This window comes from Mustela erminea, chromosome X (assembly GCF_009829155.1).
Source record: "Mustela erminea isolate mMusErm1 chromosome X, mMusErm1.Pri, whole genome shotgun sequence".
NCBI classification, from domain to species: Eukaryota; Metazoa; Chordata; class Mammalia; order Carnivora; family Mustelidae; genus Mustela; species Mustela erminea.
This window is the reverse complement of record NC_045635.1, coordinates 85560682-85588390: the sequence shown is the minus strand read 5'-3', so window position 1 is coordinate 85588390 and position 27709 is coordinate 85560682. Positions and strand designations below refer to the sequence as shown.

The window sequence follows — 27709 nt, the reverse complement described above, 5'->3', positions numbered from 1 at the left end:
CTCTGCCCTCAGGGAGCTCATGATATGGCAGCAGAGAGAGGTAAGTAAGCAGGTAGTTAAATGTGATGGGTGCTGTAAAGGGGGAAGACCAGGGTCTTCACACACTGGAGGGTCTCTTAACCCAGACTTGAGTGCGGGTGAGGGTACTTCAAGAAGTCTTTCTTGAGAAAGTGAAAATAAAGCTTAGTTTACAGGAATGGGTAAGAGTGGCAGAAAAAGTATTTTGGTAGAGGGAACATGTGAAACTACCCAGAAGCTGGAGAGAAAGGTGACTCTAGACACATCAGTGGGACAAGCAGAGTGACCAAATCATGCAGCACCTTGAACTTCAGCTTGAGAACAAGAGGGAACCACTGAGGCAGGGGAAATGACATGATGAGGTTTGTTACAAGGTGTGAATTATGCAGAGGAGACAAGTGCCTCCCCACACCCCCGACCTGCCCTTAGTTTCCTAATTAGGAGCTTCACCAGGAAATGTTCTACTTACTTCTTGCTTACTTCTGGCCTTCAGCCTGTGACTGGGCATTGTGATGCTTACCAGAAACAAGGATGGAGGGTGAACAGGCAAAGGGGCTGCTAAAAATGCTAAAAATTTTCCTAAAAATTTTTAGGAAAATTAGTACTTTGGGGTTCTTGTACTTACTGGCCATATAAACGTTAGTTGAGGCTTGTAATGTCTTTAGTCCCAATTCCAAAAGTAACAAGCCCCCCATCAACCTTTCACTGTGTATTGTTTAAAATGATCTTTCTCTGTCATTTGTGATTTTAAAATCCTTCCTCTTAAATAATGCAGCCCAAAGGAGAGGCAGTGCAAGTTGTTACCTTGTCATCATTACTCCCTCCAACAACCCAATGGGCCCCCCTAGATCTTGAAACCCCCCCAAAACCCCATCTAGTGATGCTGAGGGGGTGGGGCTGCCATCAGCTCTAGAGCTGACCCCGTAAAGAGGCACTTTCCCTTCCCCTGTACACACTCAGAACTCAGCAGAGCTGATGTGATGGTTTCTGTCAAAGAAGAAATGAAACCCCTTGGCTTCTCAGTGTTGAAATTTAGAAGAGAGTGAGAGAATAGAGATAACAGGGAGGTTGAGAGAGAAACCAGAGATGGAGAGAAAGTGAGGGCCAAAGAAGAGGAGGAGACAGACTCTGAAGGTGAGACCCAGAGAAGAAACAAGGAGGGATGTGGACATGGAGAGAGGAGAGATGGATAAAAGCATCAGGGAGACCGGGGGAAGAGAGTGGAGGAAAAGAGAGAGGGAGAGGCACTGGGGGGAGTCCCAGAGCAGCTGAGCTGCTGCATGGGCAAGACTGGGGAAGGGTCTACCAAGAGACATGTGGCTGCTAAAGCACCCGGGTACTATTAGCAAATAGGCAGAGGCCAGGGAGGAGAGGGAGAGAGACCCACCCTCCAGGCCTCTCTCAACCATCCAGGGAAAGATGACCAGGTCATTGCTCTTGGCCCCCTCAACACCTCTGAAGCTTACAAAGCTTGCTGTGTGCCAGGCCTGATGTGACCCTGCCAGGGACACCTATCCCTTCCCATAGCCAAGCTGGGCTGGGGGAAGGGTATCAGGGAAAGGAGGTCTCCAAGAACTATGGAGGGCTGTCCACGCTGACCAGAGACAACCTAAAGGAGGAAAGCAGGAAGGGAAAAGGATGGGCAACTACAAGGATGAAGGAGATAGAGCAGGTGGAAAGACAGATGGACAGACTGACAGACAGGCAGACCCCCATAAGAAGAAGATTCCAAAGTTCCTCTGTATCATCCATGCCCTGTGCCTCCATCCAGAGGGTTGAGGAAAAGCCGCCCCTGTCCTCCGCCTCCTTCTGGCCTCCTCTCAAACCTGAAGCTGTCAGACTGAAAAAACCTAGCGACTCCACCTAAATCCTTTCAGGTCTTTTTCCCCCTTATAAAAATCATTAGGACATTAGGACATTAGGAAAAAAAATGTTCCAGCTTAGCTCCAGGCTAAAAGGGATGCTGCTGGGGAGCTGGGAGCAGCGCAGCCTGCATGCGCTCCTCCAGCTGGAGAGTTAGAAGATGGACAGGACACCTCCAGCCCTCTCCCAGGAGCAAAGGCAGCCCAAGCTCCTCCCCCGCACACGGACCCGACCTGCTCTGAACCCCACTCCACTGCCGGCGACTGTGCCTTTAAATTGCTGCTTTCAGAGGGTGCATCCAGGGGGAGGTGAGAGGGAGGGAAACATCTTCCTCCCGTTCTCCTTCCTTGCTCCCCTCCAAGACTCTCCAGGGTTTGGAGATTGCTGCCCAAAGAGAATCTCCTTCAGCTCCCTGGCAGACGGGGTAAGGGCCTCCGGAACCCCAGGCGAGTCAGAGCAGGAGCCGGTAGGGTTATCTGTGTCAGGATCATTTCCAGGGGAATAGTTCTGGCCCCTGACTGGTAACGGCAGGACAGAGAGAAGAGAGCAGAAGAGGAGAGAGAGCACACAACTCCTAGCCCAACGGGCTCCTTGTGAGCAGACCAAGTTGGAGGAAGGCTCTATCTGTACTTTCTGCAGCATTCCTCCTGCTGGGATATCCCTCTCACCTTGGCAGCCAGGCTGACAAAGGGCTCCAGGGTCCCTGCAGAATGACAACTCTTGTTCCTGCAACCCTCTCCTTACTTCTCCTCTGGATCCTGCCAGGGCAGGTCCTCCTCAGGTGAGCTGAGTCGGGGTGAGGAGGAGGTGCATGCAAACACTGGCCGGGGGCAGCAGGGGCATCTGGCACAGTTTCCTCTAAGTTTACAAAAAGCCCACAGTCCAGAGGGCTCCAGAGAAGGACACACCCTCCCTTAACCAGGACCCAGGAGCCTTTCACGAGGAATGTCAAAGCCCCAGAGCTGGTGGGAAGCCTTCTGCATGGGTGAGAGCTTCCTGGGCCTGGGTAGGGGCAAGATAGCTGAGCCCCAGAACAGAGGCCATCTGTCTTGCCTTCCTTGCCTATCTTCCTACCATCATGGCCACACACTGCTCAGATTCCTAAAAATGACACCAACATCTGTCAGCTGTCCACCAAAGAGGCTTCAGGTAGCAAGGGTTTGCCTTAAACCATATCAGGAGGAAGCTGGGCTGAGCAAACCTTGGCCCTCTGCTGTCACCCAGCCAGTGCACACATGGCTGCTTCCTGTCCTGAAGGGGCACTCAGTGCAGTCATTTCCTGGGTTTTTGATAGCAAGACACGCTTTGGACTCCCTGTAAATGTTCCCCTCCTTGTCCCCATTTTCTCATGAGACCAGGAGCCAGTCAAGATGGACCAGGTGAGTTGAGTAAGAAAGATGACTGTGGCTTAGGCTGACCTGGTCCTAAGAAGAGTGGAGGGGCCGAGTACCACTGCAACAGACCTCTTCCTCCTCTTACTTCAAGGAGCACACGGAGACAGCTTGATTCTGAGGCACCTCCTGCCTCACTGCTTGCAGACACATTGGCTGGGAGGAAGGCAGGGATCCAATATGTGTGGGGTGGCAAACTTCCTAAAAGCGAAAAGTAGCTCAAAGTAGAATGGCAGCTCAGCTGGAGTTGGTAGGAGGATGCAGGTAGAAGGGGGAATGCAGGGGGTGCTCATTGGCCCTCCTGGAGGGGAGACTGCCTCAAGGCCCAAGCTTTGGTGGCAGCATTCCCACTTGAGCAAATGCAGCAAGGCAGGACCTTAGGAAGTCTTGAGTTCGAATCCTTCATTGTGCATATGGAAACTGATTCTTAGAGATGCGGAGTGACCTGTCCAAGGTCACTCAAGCACCCAGTAGCAGAATCAGTGTTCTCCCCTACCCACCCCAAGGCCTTGCCTGAGCCACATTTTTCAGCTCCAGAGCCTCCTATGTCCTGCCAGTACTGGGGACTTTCCAGGAATGAAAGGGAGGAAAAAGTGGCTGCACAGGGACTCTGCTTTCAGGCCCATAGACAAGGCAGCCCCAGAAAAGAATTCTGTGACAGAAATTGGGGCCCAAGACAGCTGAGCCCACAGCCTGTCACAGGGTCCTGGGGCTGGGAGAGGTGCCCTTAGCATGGGGCTGAAGAGGGTGGCAAGGGTCTGGCTGCTCTATGTGCAGGGCCATGTGGCCTCCCAGCAGGCAGGTGGCAGGCAGCCAGAAGCAGCACCTGGCCAGCAAGGACACCCTGTGGTGAAGCCACAGACTTCTGCTGCTCTAGCACCACTGCCACCCCTCCTTGGATTTTCAGAGCCTGCTTAAGCCACCTGCTCTGCCAGCCCCAATTTGGGCCACAGTGGCCTCTGTTCCCAGTGTAAGGGCTTCCTCCTGTTCAGAGGATTCAAGAAGGAAGAATTCTAGGAGGTCAGGATGTGTCTTCCACTGAACTTCTCCCACTCTGGTTCCTTGGCAGCCTACCCTGGCATTGTAGTAGATGGACTTAGTTCTAAAGTCAAAAGCTCTGGGTTAGAATCTTGGCTTTACCATTTACTAGCCATATGATCACAAATAAGTCACTTTACTTGCTGATCCTCAGTCTCTTCATCTATATAAGGGGAAAAATAATAACCTTCATCTGGGAGGACCGATGTGAGAACTAAATGAGATAAGGTAAGTAAAGTGCATAGCATGGTGCCTTGGTTATTCTTATTATTTAATGGATCACAGTGCATATGATCTATATGACCTCAGATGGTACATAGATGTAAACATGTAAACAGGGGGCTGTTGGCTCAAAGAGAGCTGGACCCAGAAGGACAGCAGTCACCCTCCCTCCCTGCCCCAGAGTGTGGCTACACTAGTGGCAGTGGGGGAGCTAGCTCTGGTGGCTAGCACAATGGTGGTGGCAGGATGGAGCAGGAGAACCAGGCCCAGTGAGGATTTCAGCCTGAGCTCAGCCCTGAGCCCCAACCTGCCCTTCAAGGCTGAGGTTCTAGTCCTTAGTCTAGCTGTTGGCTGGTAAGCAGATAAGCAAGCATGTGGAAGGGGTGTTGCTGCTCTTAGAAAGAAACTTGTCAGGGGAGAAGGGGCCGGCCTCGAGGTTAGGACAAAGCACACTGGTCCCTTACTCAAAATCAAGTTGTTAGGGGGAAAAGATGGAAATTGACCTTCTCGGTGTAGTCATCCTACTTGGAAGTTCTCATGCTCCTAGAGCCCTGCTTTCTCACCTATTTTGTTGTCAAAGTGAGTTTACAATCCTGCTGCTGCCCCAACCATGAACTGAGGTCCAGCTCAAAACATAGTTTCCTCTAGTGCAGCCACTCTGGAAAACAGTATGGAGGTTCTTCAGAAAGTTGAAAATAGAGCTACTCTACAATTCAGCAATTGCACTACTGTGAATTTACCCCAAAGATACAAACGTAGTGATCTGAAGGGGCACGTGCACCCCAATGTTTATAGCAGCAATGTCCACAATAGCCAAACTATGGAAAGAGCCTAGATGTCCACTGACAGACACACACACACACACACACACACACACACACATACATACATACAATGGAATATTATGCAATCATCAAAATGAAATCTTGCCATTTGCAACGATGTGGCTAGAACTAGAGGGTATTATGCTAAGTGAAATAAGTCAATCAGAGAAAGACAATTATATGATCTCACTGATATATGGAATTTGAGAAACAAGGCAGAGGATCATAGGGGAAGACAGGAAGTAACAAAACAAGACAAAACCAGAGAGGGAGACAAACCAGAAGAGAATCTTTTTTTAAATTAACATATAATGTATTATTTGCTTCAGGGGTACATGTCTGTGAATCATCAGTCTTACACAATTCACAGCACTCACCACAGCACATACCCTCCCCAATGTCCATAACCCAACCACCCTATCCCTCCACCCCACACCGCTCCAGCAACCCTCAGTTTGTTTCCTGAGATTAAGGTTTCCTGAGATTAAGAATCTCCTATGGTTTGTCTTCCTCCCTGGTCCCACCTTGTGTCATTTTTTTCCCTCCCTACCCTCCACAAACCTCTGCCCTGCCTCTCAAATTCCTCATATCAGAGAGATCATATGTCTTTCAGGGAGAGATCATAATTGTCTTTCTCTAATTAACTTATTTCACTTAGCATAATACCCTCTAGTTCCATCCACATCATTGCAAAGGGCAAGATATTGGGGTTTTTTAATGGCTGCATAGTATTCCATTGTGTGTGTATGTGTGTGTGTGTGCGTGTGTGTGTGGTGTACACACAATATAAGATGTGGTATATATACCACATATTCTTTATCCATTCGTCTGTTGATGGACATCTAGGCTCTTTCCATAGTTTGGCTATTGTGGACATTGCTGCTATAAACATTGGGGTGCATGTGCCCCTTTGGATCACTACATTTGTATCTTTAGGGTAAATACCCAGTAGTGCAATTGCTGAGTCATAAGGTAGCTCTATTTTCAACTTTTTGAAGAACCTCCATGCTGTTTTCCAGAGTGGTTGCACCAGCTTGCATTCCCACCAACAGTGTAGGAGGGTTCCCCTTTCTCCGCATCCTTGCCAGCATCTATCACTTCCCGACTTGTTTTAATTTTAGCCATTCTGACTGGTGTGAGGTGGTATCTCACTGTGGTTTTGATTTGTATTTTCCTGATGCTGAGTGATTTTGAGCATTTTTTCATGTGTCTGTTGGCCATTTGGATGTCTTTTTTGCAGAAATGTCTGTTCATGTCTCCAGAAGAGACTCTTAATCTCAGGAAACAAACTGAGGGTTGCTGGAGTGGAGGGGAGTGGGAGGGATGGGGTGGCTGGGTGATGGACATTGGGGAAGGTATGTGCTATGGTAAGTGCTGTGAATTGTGTAAGACTGATGAATCACAGACCTGTACCCCTGAAACAAATAATATATTATGTGTTAATATAGCCCACTTCAAGTTCATTTTTATGAATGGTACAAAAATAAAATATAGTTTCCTGCTGGAGCTAACACTGGAAGCCAAAACTCCCTCTCTAGAAGCTGGGTCCCCAGCTCCTGAGCAGTTCAGCATGAAGGCCAAGCAATGGAAACCAACTCTCAGAAATATACATGGCCCTTGAGTCCTTACCATCCTTGGTTAAATCACAACATTGCTATAGCCACATTATTTGCAGGGAATTGTAATTCTTCTTTGAGTGCTTTTAAGGCACCTTTAGAAAGAGAATACTGGATGAGGCCTCAGCCCCTTGGGTTTGAGCCCTGATCCTGTCATTCACCAGCCTTGAGACTTTGACTAGGTCACTCCTCTTTTGGTTTGTTTGTTTATTAGATTCCACATATAAATGAGATAACACAATATTTGTCTGTCTTTGTGTGACTTACTGTACACAGTATAATGCTTTCAAGGTCCATGTTGTTGCAAATGGCAGGATTTCCTTCTTTTCATGGCTGAATAGTATTCCATTGTGTGTATGTATGTGTGTATGTATGTATGTATATATTATATCACATTTTCTTTATCCATTTATCCATCAAAGTACACTTGAATTGTTTCCTTATCTTGGCTATTGTAAATAATGCTGCGATAAGCATGGGGGTGCATATATCTTTTTGAATTAGTGTTTTAATTTTCCTTAGATGTATTCCCAGAAGTGGGATTGCTGTATTATATGGTAGTTCTAGTTTTAGTTTTTTGAGGAAACTCCATACTATTTTCTAGAGTGGCTGTTCCAATTTATAATCCCACAAGTCACTTTTCTCATCTGTCTTTGCGCTCATTACACTGAGAATTGTGACGATAAAAAAGATCTCATATGTGTGAAAGCACATTTTTAGGACTAACTACTGGTCTGCAGTGTTGGCTTATGGATGTTTCTGTTTTCCTTGTTTTGAAAATGGGTGCCCAGAGACCCATCTTCTCCTATCTTCCTGCCTGATGGGGAGACCAGCCAGAGGTATGTGGGGACGGGAAGGAAAAGGGTCTGTGATAAATGTAGAATACAAGTGGCTTCAGACTTCTTTATGTTACCTGTCCAGAGTGGCCTTGGCAAAAGAAGAAGTCAAATCTGGGACCAAGGGACCTCAGCCCATGTCCCCCTCTGATTTTCTGGACAAGCTTATGGGGCGAACATCTGGATATGATGCTAGAATTCGACCCAATTTTAAAGGTAAGGAGCATTCATCCTACAAAAACCCTTCCTTCCGCCACCCCTTTTGGGAACATACTGCCATCCCAGCCACTATTGCCTACCCCAAGGACAGGAAGCTGGAAGTACTGAGCTAACTGATTCAATTCGGAAGGAGCTTCCCCTCCCTATTGCTTATGGGTCTATGCAACTGGCACTGCCTTCTAGCAGTGCCCTGGCCTCAAGCTCAGGGAGGGAGTCCTGGAAACTGCTCTTGGCCTCCTGGAATGCCATGCCAATATGGCTGTGTTTTGCCACCCCTAGGCCCACCTGTGAACGTGACTTGCAACATCTTCATCAACAGTTTTGGCTCTGTCACTGAGACTACTATGGTAAGGAGTATCTCTGTTCCCTGCTTCCATTCCAGCATGAATGAGAGAAGCCCACTAGATATCGAGACTTTCCTCTCTCTGCTGTCCTCTCCCTGTTTTGTGGTCATGGCTAAAGCCATGGGATGTCTGAAGTTGGTCACTGGGAGATATCTTTCCCCAGACTGGGGTTTCAGTGGCCAAAGGCAAACTAGCCTAAGGAACAGATGGTCAATCATGGGAGGTAGCTTGGTACAGAGCACAGACTTTGGAATCAGACAGACCTGTGTTCAAACCTTGACTCTACCATCTAATAGCTATGTGACAGGTTATTTAAATATATCATTGTTTCTGTTTCCTCATCTATAAAGTAGGGATCATAACAGCACCCTCCTCACAGTGTTGGCATGAGATTTAAATGAGATAATACATATAAAGTAAGCACACTTAGCAGAACACCCACCTCATAGTAAGTGATTAATAAATGTTTTTTCCCTTCCCATCTTTGCTGTATCAGCCCAAAGCAGGCTCCTTCTTCAGTGCAAAATGCCCACTGCCCCTGAGATGTACTCCCAGAATTTCCTCCTCATGGCTCTCCTGCCCATGTAGGCTTGCTGGGCCCCTGGAATAGCATTGCCTCTGATGGGCCCATCTGTGCACCCTCTCAGGACTATCGGGTGAATGTCTTCTTGCGGCAGCAGTGGAATGACCCGCGCCTAGCCTACCAAGAATATCCTGATGACTCTTTGGACCTTGATCCCTCTATGCTGGATTCTATCTGGAAGCCAGACCTATTCTTTGCCAATGAGAAAGGGGCCAGCTTCCATGAGGTGACCACAGACAATAAGTTACTACGCATCTTCAAGAATGGGAATGTGCTCTACAGCATCAGGTACACCTGGTGTACAGCCAGGAGAGTTTGGGTCAAGGGGAGAAAGCCAAATGGAGGATGAGGGGTGGGAAGAGCGTCCCCTGTGCTGTGCCAGGCCCCAGAAAGTTGACATCACTTCTTTTCTACTGTCCCCGGCAGGCTGACCCTCATTTTATCTTGCCCAATGGACCTCAAGAACTTCCCCATGGACATCCAGACATGCACCATGCAGCTGGAGAGCTGTAAGTGTCTCTAGAGAGTCTCAGAGCAAGGGCTAGAATACCAGGTAGTTAACCCCATTCCATGACATTCCAAATGAGAAAAGGGCAACCCAGAGTAGGGACTTACTCACACATGGTCAGCTGTTAGCAAGGATGAAACTAGGAGCCAGGACTCACTAACACCCAACCCAGGGTGTTTTTTCATCCTCATACTATTTACTGGTTTGGTTATTCCACAGTATTGGGAAATGGGATGGCACCAGCTTTACATTCAAATGTGCCTGTGTTGGTTATGGGGGGTGAGCATTTGAAGGACACCTCGTCTGCCCAAAGATATTCCTCTCACAGTACCTGAGGTAATTCTACTTTTACTCCCCCTGAGTTAAGACATTCAAGATAACTATAAAAATGCCAGAGTTGGCAGAGGTGGTACTCTTGAACCCTGATTCCGCATGAACATAGATAACTTCTGTAGAGAATTTGGAGAAGATGGTTCTAAGTATAGCACAGCATCCAGGGTGGCAAGGTCAGCCAAGGGCTACTCTGTGACAGGGAAGCCAGCTTATAGGGGCTGCTCTAAATGCAGAACAGTCAATGGACAACAAGGCTGGACCATCAGCTATGTGCACTCCTTTGCCATCTCCTGGGCAAGGTGAGACTCTGAGATCAATACACACCAGCTTAATCCTCAGAGAAGAAGTTTTGTCAGGCTGTTTCCAGCATATAATAACAATGATGGGTAGAATGTGTCCTATGTGGCTAGCTCTTTAGAGTTCATAAACCACTTTCATATCCAGGTTCTTATTGCCCCCTCACAACAATCCTGAAAAGTAGGTGGAGCATTTTAGAGGAAAGGAAATGACTTACCCAAAGTCACATAGCTACTTTGAGTCAAGGCCTTACATTGCACATCTGTGAGCCTCAGTGTTTCTTCTCCCATTTCTACTTGACATGTGTGAATATGGTCACATATATGGTAGGAGTTTCACAAACTGCTAGGTGTCTGTGAGCAACTTGTCATGTTCAGATGTTAACTCTCAATCTGCCCCAGTTCAGGGCCCTGGCTAGGAGTCTGTGGTGTGCACATTGTCCCATGCATGACTGACAGGGTATAAATAGCTCTTTCCTCTCTGGGATGAGGAGGCAGAAGCCCCAGCTCTGAGGCTGGCTCAAGACATGTGGCCAGTACACATGCTTACTCCTGTTAGTTTGAGATATGGCAGGAGGTTCTCAGCTGTGTTCCTTGACATCATTCCAATGCTTTTGACCTGCTTTCTAGGTCTACCAGAAAAATTTCTCTCTGTGCCTCTCTAAAGCTTGAGAACTAGATAGAAGAGGAGTCTGGAATCTTTCTGATTTATCTAGTTAGGATGGGCCTATGAGACAACTGACCAAGTACCCCCTTCAGAAAGGTTTCCCTTTCCAAGATAAACACGAAGCTCGAAAAACCCAGGCCTTACCTCCTCATCTGCTCTTTCCTGCTAGTTCTCTTTCCCTACCCCCATCCAGCACCAAATTCTGCAGCCCTCTGCCATCTCTGTCACTTTTAGTTGGCTACACCATGAATGACCTCGTGTTTGAGTGGCTGGAAGATGCTCCTGCTGTCCAAGTGGCTGAGGGGCTGACTCTGCCCCAGTTTATCTTGCGAGATGAGAAGGATCTAGGCTACTGTACCAAGCACTACAACACAGGTAAAAACCAGGATCTTTACTTAGTGTGAGCCACAGAAGGGCCTCCAGATGGGAGGGAAGGGGGCAAGGCAGCCAGCTTCTACTGAAAGTCCAATCTGTGCCAGATGTGCTAAGTGTTTCATATGCCTTATCTCATTATGGTAGGAATTATCAGCCCCATTTTAAATAAACTGTTCAAGTTATGTACCTAGAAAATGGCTGGCTTAGACTTCAAATCCAGATCTAACTCTAAAGCCCTTTTGTCCCTATCACATGCTGCAGAGGAGATGGGCCTATGCCAGTGAGTGGCAGGAGTGTCTCACCTGTCCTGGGGCCAACTTTGTGTGGAAGGTGGGGAATCTACATCTGGGAGTAGCCAATGGCTGCTGAACCAGAAAGCAATAGACTTTAGGGCACTGGAAGGCTTACCATCCACACCTCATACCACAGCCACCATTGCCCAACTCTTGAACTGGCTTGTTTTCCCAGGTGTAAAATGCGGGCCAGTTGTAGAGAAAAGTTGCTTTTCCAGCCTGAGCATCTGCTCCCCACAGCTTCCCTAAGGGTTACTTTTTCCTCAGTTCCCCTGGCTATTTGGATACAAAGTGCTATGACCCTGAGATAGAGGCCAGAAGCGAAAGGGGAGAGATCCTGGATACCTCCTTGGTGTGCTGACATGCTTTGGGTGCCACCCCATTAATATGTGTGTTTGTATATGTAGGATGTGCAACATATGGAGAGGAACAGGTCATTGGATTTAGAAAATGCTGTTGGGAGTGGAAATTAATAGAACCTTTACTGGAGAGAAAACTGGCAATTTGTATATAGGTCAATGGTTTTCAAACTCTGGTGTACATTATATTTCTGTGGGGAGCCTGTAAAAATGTTGATTCCTGGGTTCTGCCTCTCAGAAGTTCTGATTATGTGCACTTGGAGTGATGCCCAGAAATCTGCATTTGAACAAGCACCCTGAGAATTCTGTTGCTGATGGTCCAGGGGGCATACTTTGAGAAACTGTAAAAGCTATTTTTTTTCCTTACATGTTGATCCAGGAATCCCACCCCTTGGGATTTATTAAAAGGAAATATTCCAAAATATCACTGGGTCAGTGCTTATACTAGCAAAAACTTGGCACTCTTCTAAATAGGACCAATAGGACAGAGGTTAAATAAATTACACAGTGCATCTGCTTGGTAGAATATTATCCAGATGTTAAAAAGGATGACTGCATGTTGCTTATATCAACATGGAAAGTACAAGTGGAAAAGGTTAAGATTCAAAGTTGTATGCACAGAATCATTATATTGTGGTAAAAGAAACAAACCAAAAGCATGTGTTTAAAAACCCTGGGAGGAAATAGCACTAAATGTTTCTAATGTAGAGTGATACAATGGACAAAACTAAGATCTTTGGAGTCAGAGGTGAGATTGAATAATGGCCCCACTATCTACTAGTTGGGTATCCTTGAGAAACACAACTTAATCTATTTGAGCCTCAGTATCCTTATATGTAAAATGGGAAATAATAATTTTACCGGGGCGCCTGGGTGGCTCAGTGGGTTAATGCCTCTGCCTTTGGCTTAGATCATGACCCCAGGGTCCTGGGATGGAGCCCGACATCGGGCGCTCTGCTCGGTAGGAAGCCTGCTTTCTCCTCTCCCTCTCTCTCTGCCTGCCTTTCTGCCTACTTGTGATCTCCGTCAAATAAATAAATAAATAAATAAATAAATAAATAAATAAATAAATAAATTTTACCTGCCTCAAATAGTTGTTATGGAATTTAAATGAGATAAGCTATATAAAGTCAGGGCACTTAGTAGGGGCTTGATAAATATGAGCTTATAAATATTATTATTTTTCTCTACTTCTCACTTTTTTCCTGTACTAAACAAGTAATAATTTTGTAATTAAAAATAAAACCACCACTCTCAAAAATGATAGCTAGCTACCTAGATACATAGAAGACAGACAGATAGATAGATAGATGGATGGATGAAATGAAGGAAGGAAGGAAGGAAGGAAAATATGGACACCTAGCAAAGCTATGTCATAACAAGAAGCCTGGGGTGAGGTGGTCTCGGGAACAGTAGATCGCAGCATCACACAGTATGTCAAAGCCATAAACCAATCATTGATTAAATTACTAGCTTTGAGGACTCAGGTTTGATAAGAGCAAGTATAGTCCAAAATAAAATAGCAACATACACATCCTCTGCTTTTTGCTTTGGTTATCCTAAACCTTTACGGTGCGGAGAAGCTCTAAGCTAGGTTTTCTTAGCCTGAGGGCATGGGAATCTGGGAAAAATAAAGATGGCTGGCAGAGTAGGCAGAGGACTGGTACATGTGCTTTGGACCAATGCACTTTTTATTGGTGGGATAGAATGCTGTCGCCTGATGTTCTCTGGGCACCCGTTGTCCACTATCCAGAGTTGGTCTCCATTGGACACTATTTCCAGATATTTCCTATCCAGCTCTTATCGCTTGCTTGAGACACAGGCAGTGTTTATTTCAGTGAATCCTTGTTGCTAGAGAGCTTCTGGTGTTCGAGCAAGCTCAAGCAAGGCTGCTGAGGTTTGGGCGGAGTCTACACTCATTGCTTTGTTAATAATGATTATAGTACCAAATACCTATATGCTCAACACCCCAGATACATCATTTAATTCCCACAATGTTGGAATTAATATTGTTGTTACTCTGTTTTACAGACAAGGAAACTGAAGCTCAAACAGCTTGGGTGTTTTGCCTGAGGTCACACAGTTAGTTAGTGGAAGATTCGGTATTCAAACCCAGGCAGTCTGGCTCTGGAGCCCTTCTGTTCTTAATCCTTTTGCTGTGTGGTCAGGTGGAAGGCCCTCTGCTGGAAATTAGTGCTTAGAGCAAAAGGACAAGCCTGATGGCTGCTCTGAGAAATTCCTCAGAACACACATCTGGTTCTCCCTGGGGCCATATTGAAGAGCTCATTTATTTGCCCACTTGAGGTGCACAGAGGCTGGCCCATATATAGAGAGATGTCCTAGTCCTGCCCCTTAGGCTCAGCTCTAGACTGGGGACCTGAGGCCTGATACCTCACCTCTTTCTTTGCAGGAAAATTCACCTGCATCGAGGTAAAGTTTCACCTGGAGAGGCAGATGGGCTACTATCTGATTCAGATGTACATCCCCAGCCTACTCATCGTCATCCTGTCCTGGGTCTCCTTCTGGATCAACATGGATGCCGCCCCTGCCCGTGTGGGCCTAGGCATCACCACTGTGCTCACCATGACAACTCAGAGCTCTGGCTCCCGGGCCTCTTTGCCTAAGGTGAAGAGAAATGCAAGGGAACTTGCTTACCATAGAGCTCCCCATTTCCCCTTCATCTCCTGTTCTCTTCTGTTTTTTATTTGCCTTAGATTTAAGGTAGATGAGAGCCATTGAGCAAGAACAGGGGGTCAGAATTTTCTCTTGCCCTACAACATACTGCTAATGATATTGCTAAAGATGTGGAAGCTGGGGTTGTGGGTGTTGTCTGGCTAAGGAATGAGTAGAGACAGTATCTGACTTACTCTGACTTTCATCAGGAAATACTAGCATGTCCAAAATCAAAGAACCATAGCAAGTATAAAGTCCCACTCCCTCGTGGCACAGATGAGGTGAATATAGCCCAGAGAGGCAGAACAACCTTTTCGAGGTCATGTTCCATAAGAAAAGAAAAATTTTATATATATGGATTTTAAACCAACATCAGTCTCTTACTATGTCAGAAGCTGGGCACTATTACAAAGACCTCAAGAGACAATGTCATTCTTTTGGGTGAGGAAATTTTGAGGTAGTAAATGGCAGTTATAGTCAGTGGATTTTGAATGTCTGTGGCCTGGTGATGCTTTGACTACACAGAGAGATCTGCGCTTATGAGACTGGGCCCAGGTTCTCCCTGCCTTGTGTTTTCATGTAGGGAATTTAGAAGTCACCTCAATGTCCTTATAGTCAGCAAGGCTCTGAGAAATCAGGGAGTAAGCTGATTCATCCATTCAATAAATATTTATTGAGCATATACTATGCACCAGGCAATGTTCTAGGCCATGGAGAAATAATGGGAACCAATAGCAACATAGTTCCTTGTGGATCTTACTGTGAACCTATGCCCTCTCATTTTGACTTGATAGAAACCAGGCTCTGTGATATCCCATCTCCCAGTGCTTATTACTAAAAATATATTTACAGGGGACTTAAACAGGGGGTAATCAGGGCATCCAAGGTAAATTTACAAATTTGCCATGGGGGTGGTGTAGTGGTAAAGAGTAGGAGATTGGAGTCAGGCAGGCTTAGGTCCCAGCCTCATCATTTACCAATGGCAATCTTAAGTAAATTCCTCATCCTCTCAGTCTTTTTACCTATGACATGGGAATATTATCTCTTCAATAGGTTTATTGCAAGAAATAAATAAGATAATGTATTAACATAGATAACAATGTTTGGCAACTAATAACTACTCAATAAGTGTTCAATATTGTTATAATTGTTAGGTGTTTTGGTGAAAAGAATGGAGTAGTGGACCTAGGACAGCCGTTGATGTTCCCAATTATTTTTCAGTTGCTGGAAAACTTTTGAGGTAATTCAAAGGCCTCTAGTGATAAATGATGACAAAGCTCAAATTAGGATCAGGTGTCTCAGAGGACGTTGTCTGAAAGTAGTTCCTATAAATGTGTTTCCTAAATGGAGAGGAGGATTGAAGAGGCTCTGAAAGACAGAGGGGGCTTAGGCAAGGACCAAAGGGCCAGGTGGGGTTGTGATGGTCATGTTATGGTAGTAGCCTTGTAAGAAGACTAGAGGCAGAAAAGTAACTCAGATCTTAGAAATGTGCCCTAGTTTACTGCAGCTGCCATGCAAGAAGATTCTTCTCTAACCCAGGGTGGTTGCAATTAGTGCCTTATTCTTGCCAAGAGAACTTCCTTTTCCAGTCCTCTCCTGTGAGCAAGCACAATCTGTCTGCTCCTAGGAATCACTTAGTTTCATCATTTGGGAAAAAAATGGACTTTGTTGGAGGATTGTTTGTTTGCAGTATTTGGTGCCTTCTCATCGGATTTTGATGACCTTTTTGTGGCCTCATTGGTCAATAAGCAAAATATGTAGGCACTCACCCCAAACTAAATAGACTCATTGGCCAGCCTATAAAGCAAGGGACTGAGTAAGTCAGGGAGCTTCTGCTCCCTTGAGTTTGTACATTAGATTTAGTGGGAGCTATAAAGAAGGAGATGGAACAAATTCAGGGGCTTCTGAAAGGCACAGCAATTTCACTTCCCATACAACTCCATTATTGACACACTCATTATTAATAAGATTTTATTTCTGTAGCTTAAGGTGTCTTTTCTTTTGATGGTCCAAAGCCCTTTGTGGACCTTCCTTGTCATTACCTCATTATGGATTTTCATAGTACTTACTCGACATCCGTGGGAAAAGAGTGAGACTGGGAGATGGTGAATGAAATAGGTTACCCTCTTAATAGGTGGCAAAGTGGAAACACCAAGGATACTTAATCAGGGGTGCCTAGTAACCCACCACTATTATCTTAATGGAATTGCTTTAAAAGAGATAGAGCAGGTTTTCTCAACTTTAGTACTACTGTCATTTTAGACCTTGTAATTGTTGGGGGGGGGGGAGTCCTGTGCATTGTAGTATATTTAGCAGCATCCCTGCCCTTCACCCACAAGATGCCAGTAGTAACCCTTTCCAAAATTGAGCAATCAAAAATGTTTCTAAACATTGCCAAATGCCACTCAGGTGAGGAGGTGGGGGGAGGGCACTGCAGGTTAAGAACCACTAAGGTGTGGTGGCGCCTGGGTGGCTCAGTGGGTTAAAGCCTCTGCCTTTGGCTCAGGTCATGATCCCAGGGTCCTGGGATCGAGCCCCACATAGGGCTCTGTGCTCACCAGGGAGCCTGCTTTCTCCTCTCTCTCTGCCTGCCTGCCTCTCCGCCTACTTGTGATCTCTGTCTGTCAAAAAAAAAAAAAAAAAAAAAAAAGAACCACTAAGGTGGAAGGGTTATCCAGTGAGACCTGCTCCTTTCCTGTAGACTGTAGCAACCTCACTGCCCAATGTAGCTGGTGAAAGAGGTTGTCTGTCATCAAACCTACTCCTACTGGGGAGCCCTATGAGGTGGGCTCAGCAGCTGAAAACTATGTAGGAAGTCCATCTGGTTGAGGAGGTGAACTACATAAACCTAAATTCTATAACCCTTCCAGGCCCATCCAGCCAAAACCCCATTCTAGGAGAGGTAAGTGTTCAATCTTCAAGAGGGAAATGGGAGAGAAAAGTACTTAAAGGCTTCCAAGGCAGGTAGTGGGAGGAGAGCCCTAAGAAGCAGATGGGTAGATGACAACGGTACCTTGAAATTAGAGAAGTGTCCATAGCCAGGGATTGGGTGGCACTTCCTTGGGCCACTGAATTCAGTTATTCAGCAGGGACTCTCATAAAGATCAGCAGGAAAAATCACAGTCAAGAGAACAATGGGAGTGGAGGAGGGAAAGAAAGGAATTCCTAGTCTGATATTGAGACTGCAGCCTAGGTAAATGGTAATGCCACTAAATTGAAAGCCCAGAACCCCCAAATCCTAGTGCCACTTCCTCACTGGGTAATCTTGGCTAAGACTTTTCCTCTTTAGGCTTCAAGTGTCCTCACATGTTTCACATGGGAATAACAAACCCTGCCCAGTTTCCATCAGAGTTGTGAGGACCCGAGGAAAAAACAGAAAGCAAAAGAATGTAGTGTTCATGTTCATTGTTATTTATTGAAAGAAGAGAAACAGAAGGAAAGAATGAAAATAATAATAAGAAGCAGAAGCAGGAACAGAAGTACAAAAAGAAGAAAGAAAGAAAGAAAAAGAAGTACAGGGAGAAAAGGCAGATGGAAGTGAAGGGTGGAGAGTGCAGAGAGGTGAAGGATAATGGGTCCCAATCTCTTTGATATGGGCCTTCAGGCAATGGGACATATCCTGGAAAGCTTCTCTGAACACCAGAAGAAATTCAGGATAACTGAATAACTGAAGAATAGCAGGCTGTTGGTATGGGCCGGTGAACCACTGGATAGGCAATGGAAGGGCTCCAAGAAGGTTGATTGCTCTGTTGGTGGATGTTACAGGTGTCCTATGTGAAGGCAATTGACATCTGGATGGCTGTGTGCCTGCTCTTCGTGTTCGCTGCCCTACTGGAGTATGCTGCTGTCAATTTTGTATCTCGTCAGCATAAGGAATTCATACGACTCCGAAAAAGGCAGAGGCGCCAAAACATGGTAAGTATAACTAGGAAGGGGTCCCCTTCCTTTCTCTTTTGTACTCCTTCCTCCCTATTCCTCCTCCCACAAACCAAGACTCCACATATGGCTACAAGGATTAAAAAAGCAATCAGGAACCCTGGATTCCAGTCCTAGATGGGTCACAGATAAACTGAGTACTTTAACCTCTTTGATTCCTTTTTTTAATCTATCCAATGGGACATTAATCCCTGTAGGGCAGTCTAATAAAGTGATTAAGAGCATGGACACATATGGGCCCTGGCTGGCTCAGTCAGAAGAGTATGTGACTCTTTATCTCAGGGTCATGAGTTTGAGCCCCATGCTGGGTGTAGAGATTATATAAAAATAAGTAAATAAACCTTAAAAAAGAGAGAGAGTGTGGGCACAGTGCCTAGTACATAGTAAGCACTGAAAAAAAAAAGGTTAGCTCATATTAGAACCTTATCAAGTTAGTCAATATGAGATCATTTTGAGAATTAGTAATGGTTGCTCCTGGCTCTCCCCTCACCCAGGAGGAAGATACCCCATGTTGCCATACATTGACTGGTGCTTAAGAATTCAAGAGTCAAAAAAAAAAAAAAAAAAGAATTCAAGAGTCAAGTACGGGGGCCTTTCTAGGAGAGCATTATATGAGGGTCCCTAGAGCTAAGCTGGAATTAAAAAACCACTACGTGCCTCTTCTGGCTGTTGGATTTCTTTGCCTGTTCTTCCCTAGGTGCATCAGAATTGGATGTATCAGAGTTGTTGGATGTGAGCTGTAGTTCTCCCTCCCTCTTGTTTGTTAACCCCATTTCTTCTACAGTAGAATGATCACCTGGGGAAATAGAGAGCTTGATGCCCTGAAAAACAGGCAATCTGCCCCTCCCCATTACCCAGACAGTGGGTGTTATGTACATTGTCATGACAACAGGTGCCTGGGCCACACTATCCTAGAAGCAAGTGCCCAGTTATGAGCAAAGTCAAAAGCTTTTGCTGAGCTACATACTAGCCCCTTAATCATCAGACACAGGTCTGGTCTACCTTGAGCTGTGACTCCTTGTTTTCTGCCCAATCTGGAAGCTCCCAAGCCAGAGGAGATGGACTATGACCTCTGGGGGGTAGAGAAAATGATTATCTGACCCCCCGGGGCTCCAGCCTGTTGGGGCCACTCTAGCACTAAGATTTTTCTCTCTTCCTAACACCCACCTCCTACCTCAGCTGCTCCTAGGGTGTCCCAACCATATGTCCACACTGAAAATATCTTTAAAACTACCTCTGGGAACTCATGTCCCTGGCTAAGATCCCTTTCTGCTGAGAGCAGGTCTCCTGTCTCATCTATTGGTTTGTTGGAATGTATCAATTCTTGCCTGGACTTTAGTCAGGGTCTGTGAAACACGCCCCCTAGTGGGTTGATCCACAACTGCATCACCTTGAGTAGGACTCCTTCAAGAGCCTTTTAAAGCCTTTCTTATCTCAGACTAAGGGTTAAAAATATATATATACAGACTTGACAGAAGAGAAAGAAAAGAGAATGCTCCCTTTTCTAGGCTAACTCTACACCCCCTCTTTAGCTGTGTTAAACCTGCATGCAGGTACCAAAATCTTGATAGGGGTTTTGACCTTGATGCCTTCTCAATGCCTACCCTGAAAAAGAAGAGCAGGCTGCCAACCAGTCTCCAGTGTCCCTTTGTCAGCTAAATTGCCTGTGTGGGTGTTCCAGCAACAGCAGCCTGCTGCGGTTACTGTAGAGCTACTCCAGGCTGACACTAGTTCCGCCCCCTCCCTGCACCTCTCCGACTCCCAGCTGCCTGCAGCTCATCTCCTCCTGGCCATATATAAATAAGTTGATCTTGATATCATAATGGAGTCTGACATAACAAGTGCTCAATTATTACAAAGTTGTAATAGCGGCCTGGGCCCTGCTTAGACCCCCGGATCCTGGCAAAAAATGGGCTGGGCTTATTATTAATGTAAATACAACCTGAAAATCAAAACTTGTGCCATTAGCACATGTCCCTTTTCGAGTTTCTTTAAGCCATTTCCATCCCAGTGGAACTGGAGCAGGAATCCTGGAGGTCACTGAGCAACCTATAAAAGTTAAAGCAGAGTTCATCTATTTCTAGAACCTCTCGCTGGGCCCTGCCATTCTAGCTGAAAAAGCAAGTCTTTGGTCTGAGAAAAGCCCTCTTAGGAAAGGGGAGAGCATCCATATGATTTTCAGAAAGCCCTTAGCCAAGAGCAAGTTAGGAATATTTTAGGAGCCAGCCAGCTGTTCACCCAGCTCCAGGTTTAATCGTGTTCTTCTCTAATCTCTCCTCAACCACCCATCTCTACTGCTTGGTGGTTTCCTTCCATGTCATTTTCTTAAGTAGTTTAATTTCTTTTCCATACATTTCTGCTTTGTCTTCCCAGCTAGCCTATATGCTTCACAGGGAGGGGATCTCGTTCAGGCCCTAGAACTGGGCTCTGACCACAGCAGCCACATTACCCACTCCACCAATCTTAGCAGGCTCATTGGAGAGGGTTCTCTTTCAAGCTGGGCAGAGAGGAAGCCTTGCCATTATCAACAGGATAAGAGAAATGGAAGAAATGTCAAAACACTGCCGAGTTCTCTCAGGGGTTTGGTCCCAGAACCCTGATTGCCTCTCTCCATCCCCCAGCACCCCCATTCTTCACTCTTCTTTTCATTCATTTCAATATGTATCACTGAATAGCTATCACTCTTTCCCATCTCCACATCCTACTTCCCACACTGTACATTCATTCCTTCCCCAACTTGGTTTTGGACTATCTTTACTCTCTAGTTCCCCAGTCCCCCTCCCCTATAGATAGCTATAACAAAAAATATTCTATTCCAACATCCATGGAAGCTACCAAGTTGCATTTAAGCCTCCATTGTCTCTTCCCAACACATACACACACACACACACACACACACACACACACACACACACACACACAGAGTCTTAAGAATTTGGCTTAAATAGATGATACTCATATCCAGGACCCCCACCCTTGGATTTCAGGCCACTTTGTCTTTGTTCCCCCAACTGCAAATGGCACAATATGTTAAAACCAAAAAGAGCCAATGGCAGCTTACTCTAGTGATCACATTTTTTCTCCCATGTGAGACAGCTTGTTTTCAGCCTGGGAAATATTTCCAAATAATTCCCTTTAGATTTACTATGATTGGAGAAAAGGAAAAGTAATTAAATCTATAGAAACAGAAACAGCAGTTGGATTCAACTTTCTCTTTCAGAGCCTTCTGCAAACAAATATATTCCACACTCTTATCCTCTAGCTGAGGGGCTGAGGAGATCAGAATAAGCAGTGGGGAACTGGGGGTGTGAGGGACCCTGAAATGGAAAACAAAAGAGGAAATGATTTTATTTACTCCCTAATTTTTTCTTAGAAAAAAATTTATTTATTTGACAGAGAGAAAACACAAGCAGGGGTATGGCAAAGGGAGAGGGAGAAGCAAGCTCCCCATTGAGCAGGGAGTCTGATGTGACATGAGGCCCCATCCCAGGACCCTGGGATCATGACATGAGCCGAAGACAGACATTTAATTGACTGAGCTAGCCAGGCACCCCGACTCCCTCATTAACTACTTGGAAGATATTTTGTTTACCTCTGGTTCTTCATTTCTAAAATGGATCCAGCACAAACTATGTAGGAAAAGTGTGAAAATGAACTAGGAAAAAAAAAAAACAGGTGAGGTGATCCAAGGCATCTGGTGACAGATTACGGTAGTAATTTTGAGCAGAGAGCTAAGGCTGCCCCACTAGAACTCAGAGTCAAAGCACAGCCACAGTAGTGAATTGCCTCTGGCCTACACACATACAACTGTCTCCACAGAGAATAGCAAAATTAAAGATAGGGTAGCAAAGCTCTCTGGTTGGCTGACTTAGATTCGTTCCTATGCCAAAAGTGCCACTTTTTCTAGAGGCTGATGGACATCAAGCCATTGTATAGGGGTGGGACAAGGAGTGATCGTTTTTCCTGCTGAGCACTTTGTAACTGAGTAAGACTCTCTTCTAAGTAGACTCTTTAGTTTGAAACCCTGAAAGGATGCTGGCTTCATGTGAACAAAGCCATTCCCTGTCCTATATACTGAAGCATGAGGCTCATCAGTCCATTCATTCATTCAACTGGTATCTACTGGGTGCCTTCTAGATGCCAGGCACTATGCTGGGGACATGGCGGTGAAAAAGACCAACACACTTTCCCAGGTTTGTCCTATGAGCCCACAGGAAGGAGAGAAAGAAATGGGGTCTGTTGCTGAATCTGTGGCCTGAGCTTGCCTGCCCCTGATGCCCAATGACAGGCTCAACCTTCTGGTGATGTAATAATCAAGGGCTACTGGGACCCACCAACACCAATATCTCACATACAAAGTCACTTTTCAGTGTGTTACCATAGTTGCAGAGGTCCCATTATAAAGACCCTATGATGTCCTTCTAACTGCACAATGTGTGTAAAACCTACTTTATCCACATTTTATGTGTATCTATGGCATATCTATTCAATATACATGTATACCATTCTATTTTAGCACTGAATATCCTGAATCTCAGGAAGACCTCAATCCTGGGCAAACCAAGAAGGTAGTTTGTATCATCCAACAAGGGGGTGTTTCACTTCAGGTGATTTCTTAGATAGCTGAAGTTTTTACTCCTATAAACATCAACACTTTAAAAAATTTTAACCATCTTTGAATGAACTATTTTTAGATTCTGGTATGTACTTATCTGTCTTATGTCTAATTTCCAGGCTGTGAACCATCAATTCTGATGGCAATGTGTGCTTTAGAAGTAGACAAAATTGGGCATGTCTGAGTTGTATATAAACTAAGAGTAAATAGGCTCTGAGTTGGGGGCTGAAGGGCTCTCATATGAAGAAAGCTCTCTATTGATCACTCAGGCACTCTGGTCCTTTTTTTCTCTTTGTTTCTCTCTATATCTCCCTCTCCCTCTATTTCTATCTCTGTCTCTGTCTTCCTGTTCTTACTTCCTAGCCCTCCAGCTGTTGTAGCTACTTAAGGTTGTCAGCTGAATATTGAGTAAATGAACTTTGTGTAGTCTGTTACATTTCTCAATGCTGATATAAAATTAACTTCCCCAGTGTGAATGTGTTCATCATAATGCATATATTTTACATAAAGGGAATGTGTATTGGGTAATAAATGTTACCCTAGATGTACTGATACCTTTGTCAAAATCTGCTGGTTTACAGAGAAGCACATAAATTTGCAACAGATTTATCAGCTTTACCCTAATTTGGATGACCCACTAGGTTACTTAAAACTTCTGTAATTTTCAGCCTTGAGTTGAGATAAACAATTTTTAAAAGATACCCTATACAAGGAGAATTAATTCTGCAGCTTCTGAAAGTCATTAAAGTCAAGTTCACCAAGTCTAAATATCTTAGCTGTACATTCTAAAAGTTTTATTGTTCTGTTTATTCTGTTGACTACCAGAGATAACTTTACATTGAGATATCCTTCTCACAGTGGGTTGGCACTTCACTGAGTTTTAGATGGCTGTAAATGATGTTATGCATTTTTATAAAGGCAGCTCGGGGCTTATCTGCAAATAGAATCATAATATATGCCATATGCACCATGTATAGCTGCTTAGTATACACCCATCAAATGAATAGTTCTATGGCTATAAAAAAGCATGCATTGGGTCTGTGTACCCAGCCACCAGTCTGCATAGCATAACCTATGAGATATATGTGTGTGGCCTGGTCTCCATCCTTAGATGAAGCTGTAACCTCAAACGCTGTCCTTTTTCCCATGTAATTTCAGGAGGAAGATATCATCCGAGAAAGTCGCTTCTATTTCCGTGGCTATGACCTGGGCCACTGCTTGCAGGCAAGGGATGGAGGTCCAGGGGAAAGTTCTGGTATTTATAACCCCCAACCTCCAGCCCCTTTTCTAAGGGAAGGAGAAACCATGCGGAAACTCTATGTGGACCAGGCCAAGAGGATTGACACCATCTCTCGAGCTGTCTTCCCCTTCACTTTCCTCATCTTCAACATCTTCTACTGGGTTGTCTATAAATTGCTACGGTCAGAAGATATTCACCAGGCACTGTGAATAGGGTGAGAGCTAGAGAGTCCGGCTCTTGACTTCCTGCTTCCTCCTGGGTGGGCCTCCCCCTCCATTAGATTCCATCAGGGGCTTAGAAAATTCATTTCTGATCTCCCACTCAGAACCTCAGTGGCCAATACCAAAGCTATGTGGGTCTACACTGCATGGTGCCAGTGGTGGCTGTACTTAGAAAGATGGCTTCTCTGTTCTAATCCAATTTTTCTCCATGTTATCCCATTTCTCATGAGAATAAGATTTGGCCATGTTCCTGGGACAAAGATGACCTTCTTCTCTTGCTGGAGACTCTCTGTTTTCCAGTTCTCCAGTGGAGAATATTTAGACCATTGCTACTATATTCTGGCATTTGTTATCTTAATCTGCACCATTCTTTGCCCTGCCATGCCCCCCACCCACCCAGAGCCTGGCTTTACTCTACCCTCTATCCCTCCTACCACAGGCTCAAATAGGGAGGTTTTTCCCATCCACAAGTTCTGCCCTGTGTGACCCAGTCACTTTTCCTTGACTGTGGGAAGAAGGCAAGGTGACATGTTTCCCACATCTCAGCAAGGTTGGAATAGCCATAAGCTGCACTGAGGTAGGGCATTGCTATATGACTGAACGGAGAAGTCTTCAGATCTCATAGGATGCTCAACACTGTCAGAATGGGGGCAGGAATCTTGGACTCTCGAAAAAGCTACCCTTCCAGATCCATCTGAACTTAGAGTCTCAGAAATATTTGTTTTATTCCCTAACTAGTATGGTGGTAAAGTGTGTTTGGCTGCTGGGGAATGTAAAAAGAGAAAAATGCTTACTTTTTAAGAAACCTCTCAACAATGTTAGAAAATTTTCAAGATAAGTAAGATCCAAGGTAGTAGGACCCAGGAGGAGTAAAATATAGAAACTATCCTCAGAAAATCTTTTGTTGGCTGGGCCTTTATTTTTTTTTTTTTTTCGTTTTCCCCAAAGTCTCTTTATTTCACAGGGCCCCTCATTGTTAACTTGCCCTTTAACCTTCTTTTATTAAGCATATAATAGTGCCATTCAACCTTGTCCAGGATAAAGTGGGCTTCAACCTTCCTAGAAAGGAACTAGACATATAGAGGACCCCTATCCTGGACAAACATTGGCTTGGCGAACCTCAGGGTAGTAATTGTAGAAGTTAAAGGGCCGTAAGTCGGAGTTATTTCGTAACCCTTCTCTTGTTTCCCTTCTCATTCCACAGTCAGTGGCAGTCAGTTGAAGTGACCAGAAATGTCAGAATAGAAGAGGTGTGGAAGAGCCCATTTCAGGCTTAAAATACCACTGGGACATGGGGAAGCATGGGTCTGGTATGCTGAATCCTTTGAAGTGACCCAACTATGAAGACCTGAGAAAGGGAATATTAAAGTACAGGGCTAACAGCTGAAAGACAGGTCATCAAATTATCTTTTAAATATCTTGACCTTTTCTCTGGACCTAGAATAATTAACTATGTGAGTCCAATCTCTCTCTCTCTTCCTCTCTGTTTCATTGCTCTCTCCCCTTTTCTCCCTTCCTCTCATCCTCAAGACTTACTTTCTAAATTGAAAGTAAGTAAATAAATCCAATGATCAAAGCAAATCCTACAGTCAAAGCAAGAGCTCACCTTTCTTTCCCCCTTTTTCCTATTGAGCTTGTCAGTTCTTTCCTGTTCACTGCTATACTCCTCTTGTCTGTCTCTAAGCTATGAGGAGAGCATTCTGGGCTGACCAGGGTAGCCGGACCAGGAGTTAATCTTACTGATGATATTAACTATAACTGCCAGTGAGATTCAAAACAAAAGGACTGGCTTAAGGGAGGAGATTAAATTAAGAGGGCAGAGAGCCCCTGTTTTCCCATTTCTGCCCAGGTAGTGCCAACCAATGAGAGGCCACAAGCAATACCCCTTTGAAAGGAGCAGAGAGTATCTCTTTGATACTCTCCATGGCAGGGCTGGAGTGTCAGGCTGCAGCAGCTCGAAGGCGGGGGTAGTGGGGGGTGGACTATGGAGATGAGCTTATTGCACAGAGCTCTACTTGTTATAGATCTTGTCCAGATGGGCCAAACTGCACAAATCCGCCCTGTTGGAAGTCTCAAGAACAATGCCCTGGAGACAGCTACAGTACTGAGCAATAGAGCCTGCCCAACTGGGACTCAGATCAGGGCATCAGCTGGTGCTGGGAGCCAAAGAAGCCAAAGTACCAACCAACATAATAGCCCAAAGGAGTCCACAAAGCTACTCAGAGGCAATGCCAGGTGGAAGGTACTCTCCCTCCCTATCAGAGCCCCCAAGTGGAGAAGGGAGACACATGGTGCAGAAACAGGTGCAAATGGCTTTCATTTTCCTCCCCCTTCCCACGTATGCTCAGGGGAAGGGAGGTGGAAAAGCTTGGTCCCACTGGAAACATCTGACATCTAGCATTCCATTCAATCATGACATTCTTGAACTTGGACCCTTTTCACCACAGTAAACTGGCAGGAGGTGATAGAAGAGTCTCACCTGCAGGTCACTTTCATTTACCCTCATAGTACTTACCCCTCCAGAGACCTGAAGGAACTACTGGAACCTACTTTCTGACTGAATCACATATAAAAGTGATTTTAAGTTTTAAAACAGCACTTTTCGGGGTGCCTGAGTGGCTCAGTGGGTTAAGCCTCTGTCTTTGGCTCAGGTCATGGTCTCAGGGTCCTGGAATCGAGCCCCACATCAGGCTCTCTGCTCAGCGGGGAGCCTGCTTCCCACCCCCCACTCCCCCCTGCCTCTCTGCCTACTTATGATCTCTATCTCTGTCAAATAAATAAATAAAATCTTTTTTTTAATCAAAAAACAGCACTTTTCTTTCTTTTTTTTTCAAAGTAGGCTTCCCACCTACATGAGGCCTGAACTCGTGACCCTGATTTCAAGACTCATGCTCCACTGAGAGAGCCAAGCAGATGCCCCAAAACAGCATATTTTCTAAAAGGGAAAAAAACTTCCTATATAAATAAAGTGCTTTGGGTATTTTCACTAATTCATTGTTAATCCCTAATGTGAATTAAATATTTTATACATATATTTTTCCAGAGAAAAGCCTTCATTCAGTTGCTGTTACAGCTACCTGCACCTCCACCTTCCCTTCAGTTTGTTCTACTCTTTGGGAAAGAGTTATGTCTTCCTCTTCCCCCTCAACATACCAGCAGGGCCTCTTGCTCTCCCCGAATTCACAGTCAAATCAAAAAGAGCTTTTCATATGAAAGAAAGGTAGTGAATGCAATTTTTT

The 27709-nt window shown here is 45.2% G+C and overlaps 1 protein-coding gene across 1 annotated transcript; it reads left to right on the top strand.

Annotated features, from left to right (window-relative positions):
* Positions 1-2255: 2255 nt before the first annotated feature.
* On the top strand, positions 2256-27067 carry LOC116583574 (glycine receptor subunit alpha-4). The gene is made up of 9 exons (XM_032331657.1): positions 2256-2662; positions 7894-8024; positions 8307-8374; positions 9019-9242; positions 9381-9463; positions 10993-11133; positions 14196-14410; positions 18224-18373; positions 24168-27067. Exons 1-9 carry the CDS (start codon positions 2592-2594, stop codon positions 24456-24458), a joined length of 1374 nt encoding a protein of 457 aa, XP_032187548.1. The 5' UTR covers positions 2256-2591; the 3' UTR covers positions 24459-27067.
* Positions 27068-27709: the final 642 nt, after the last annotated feature.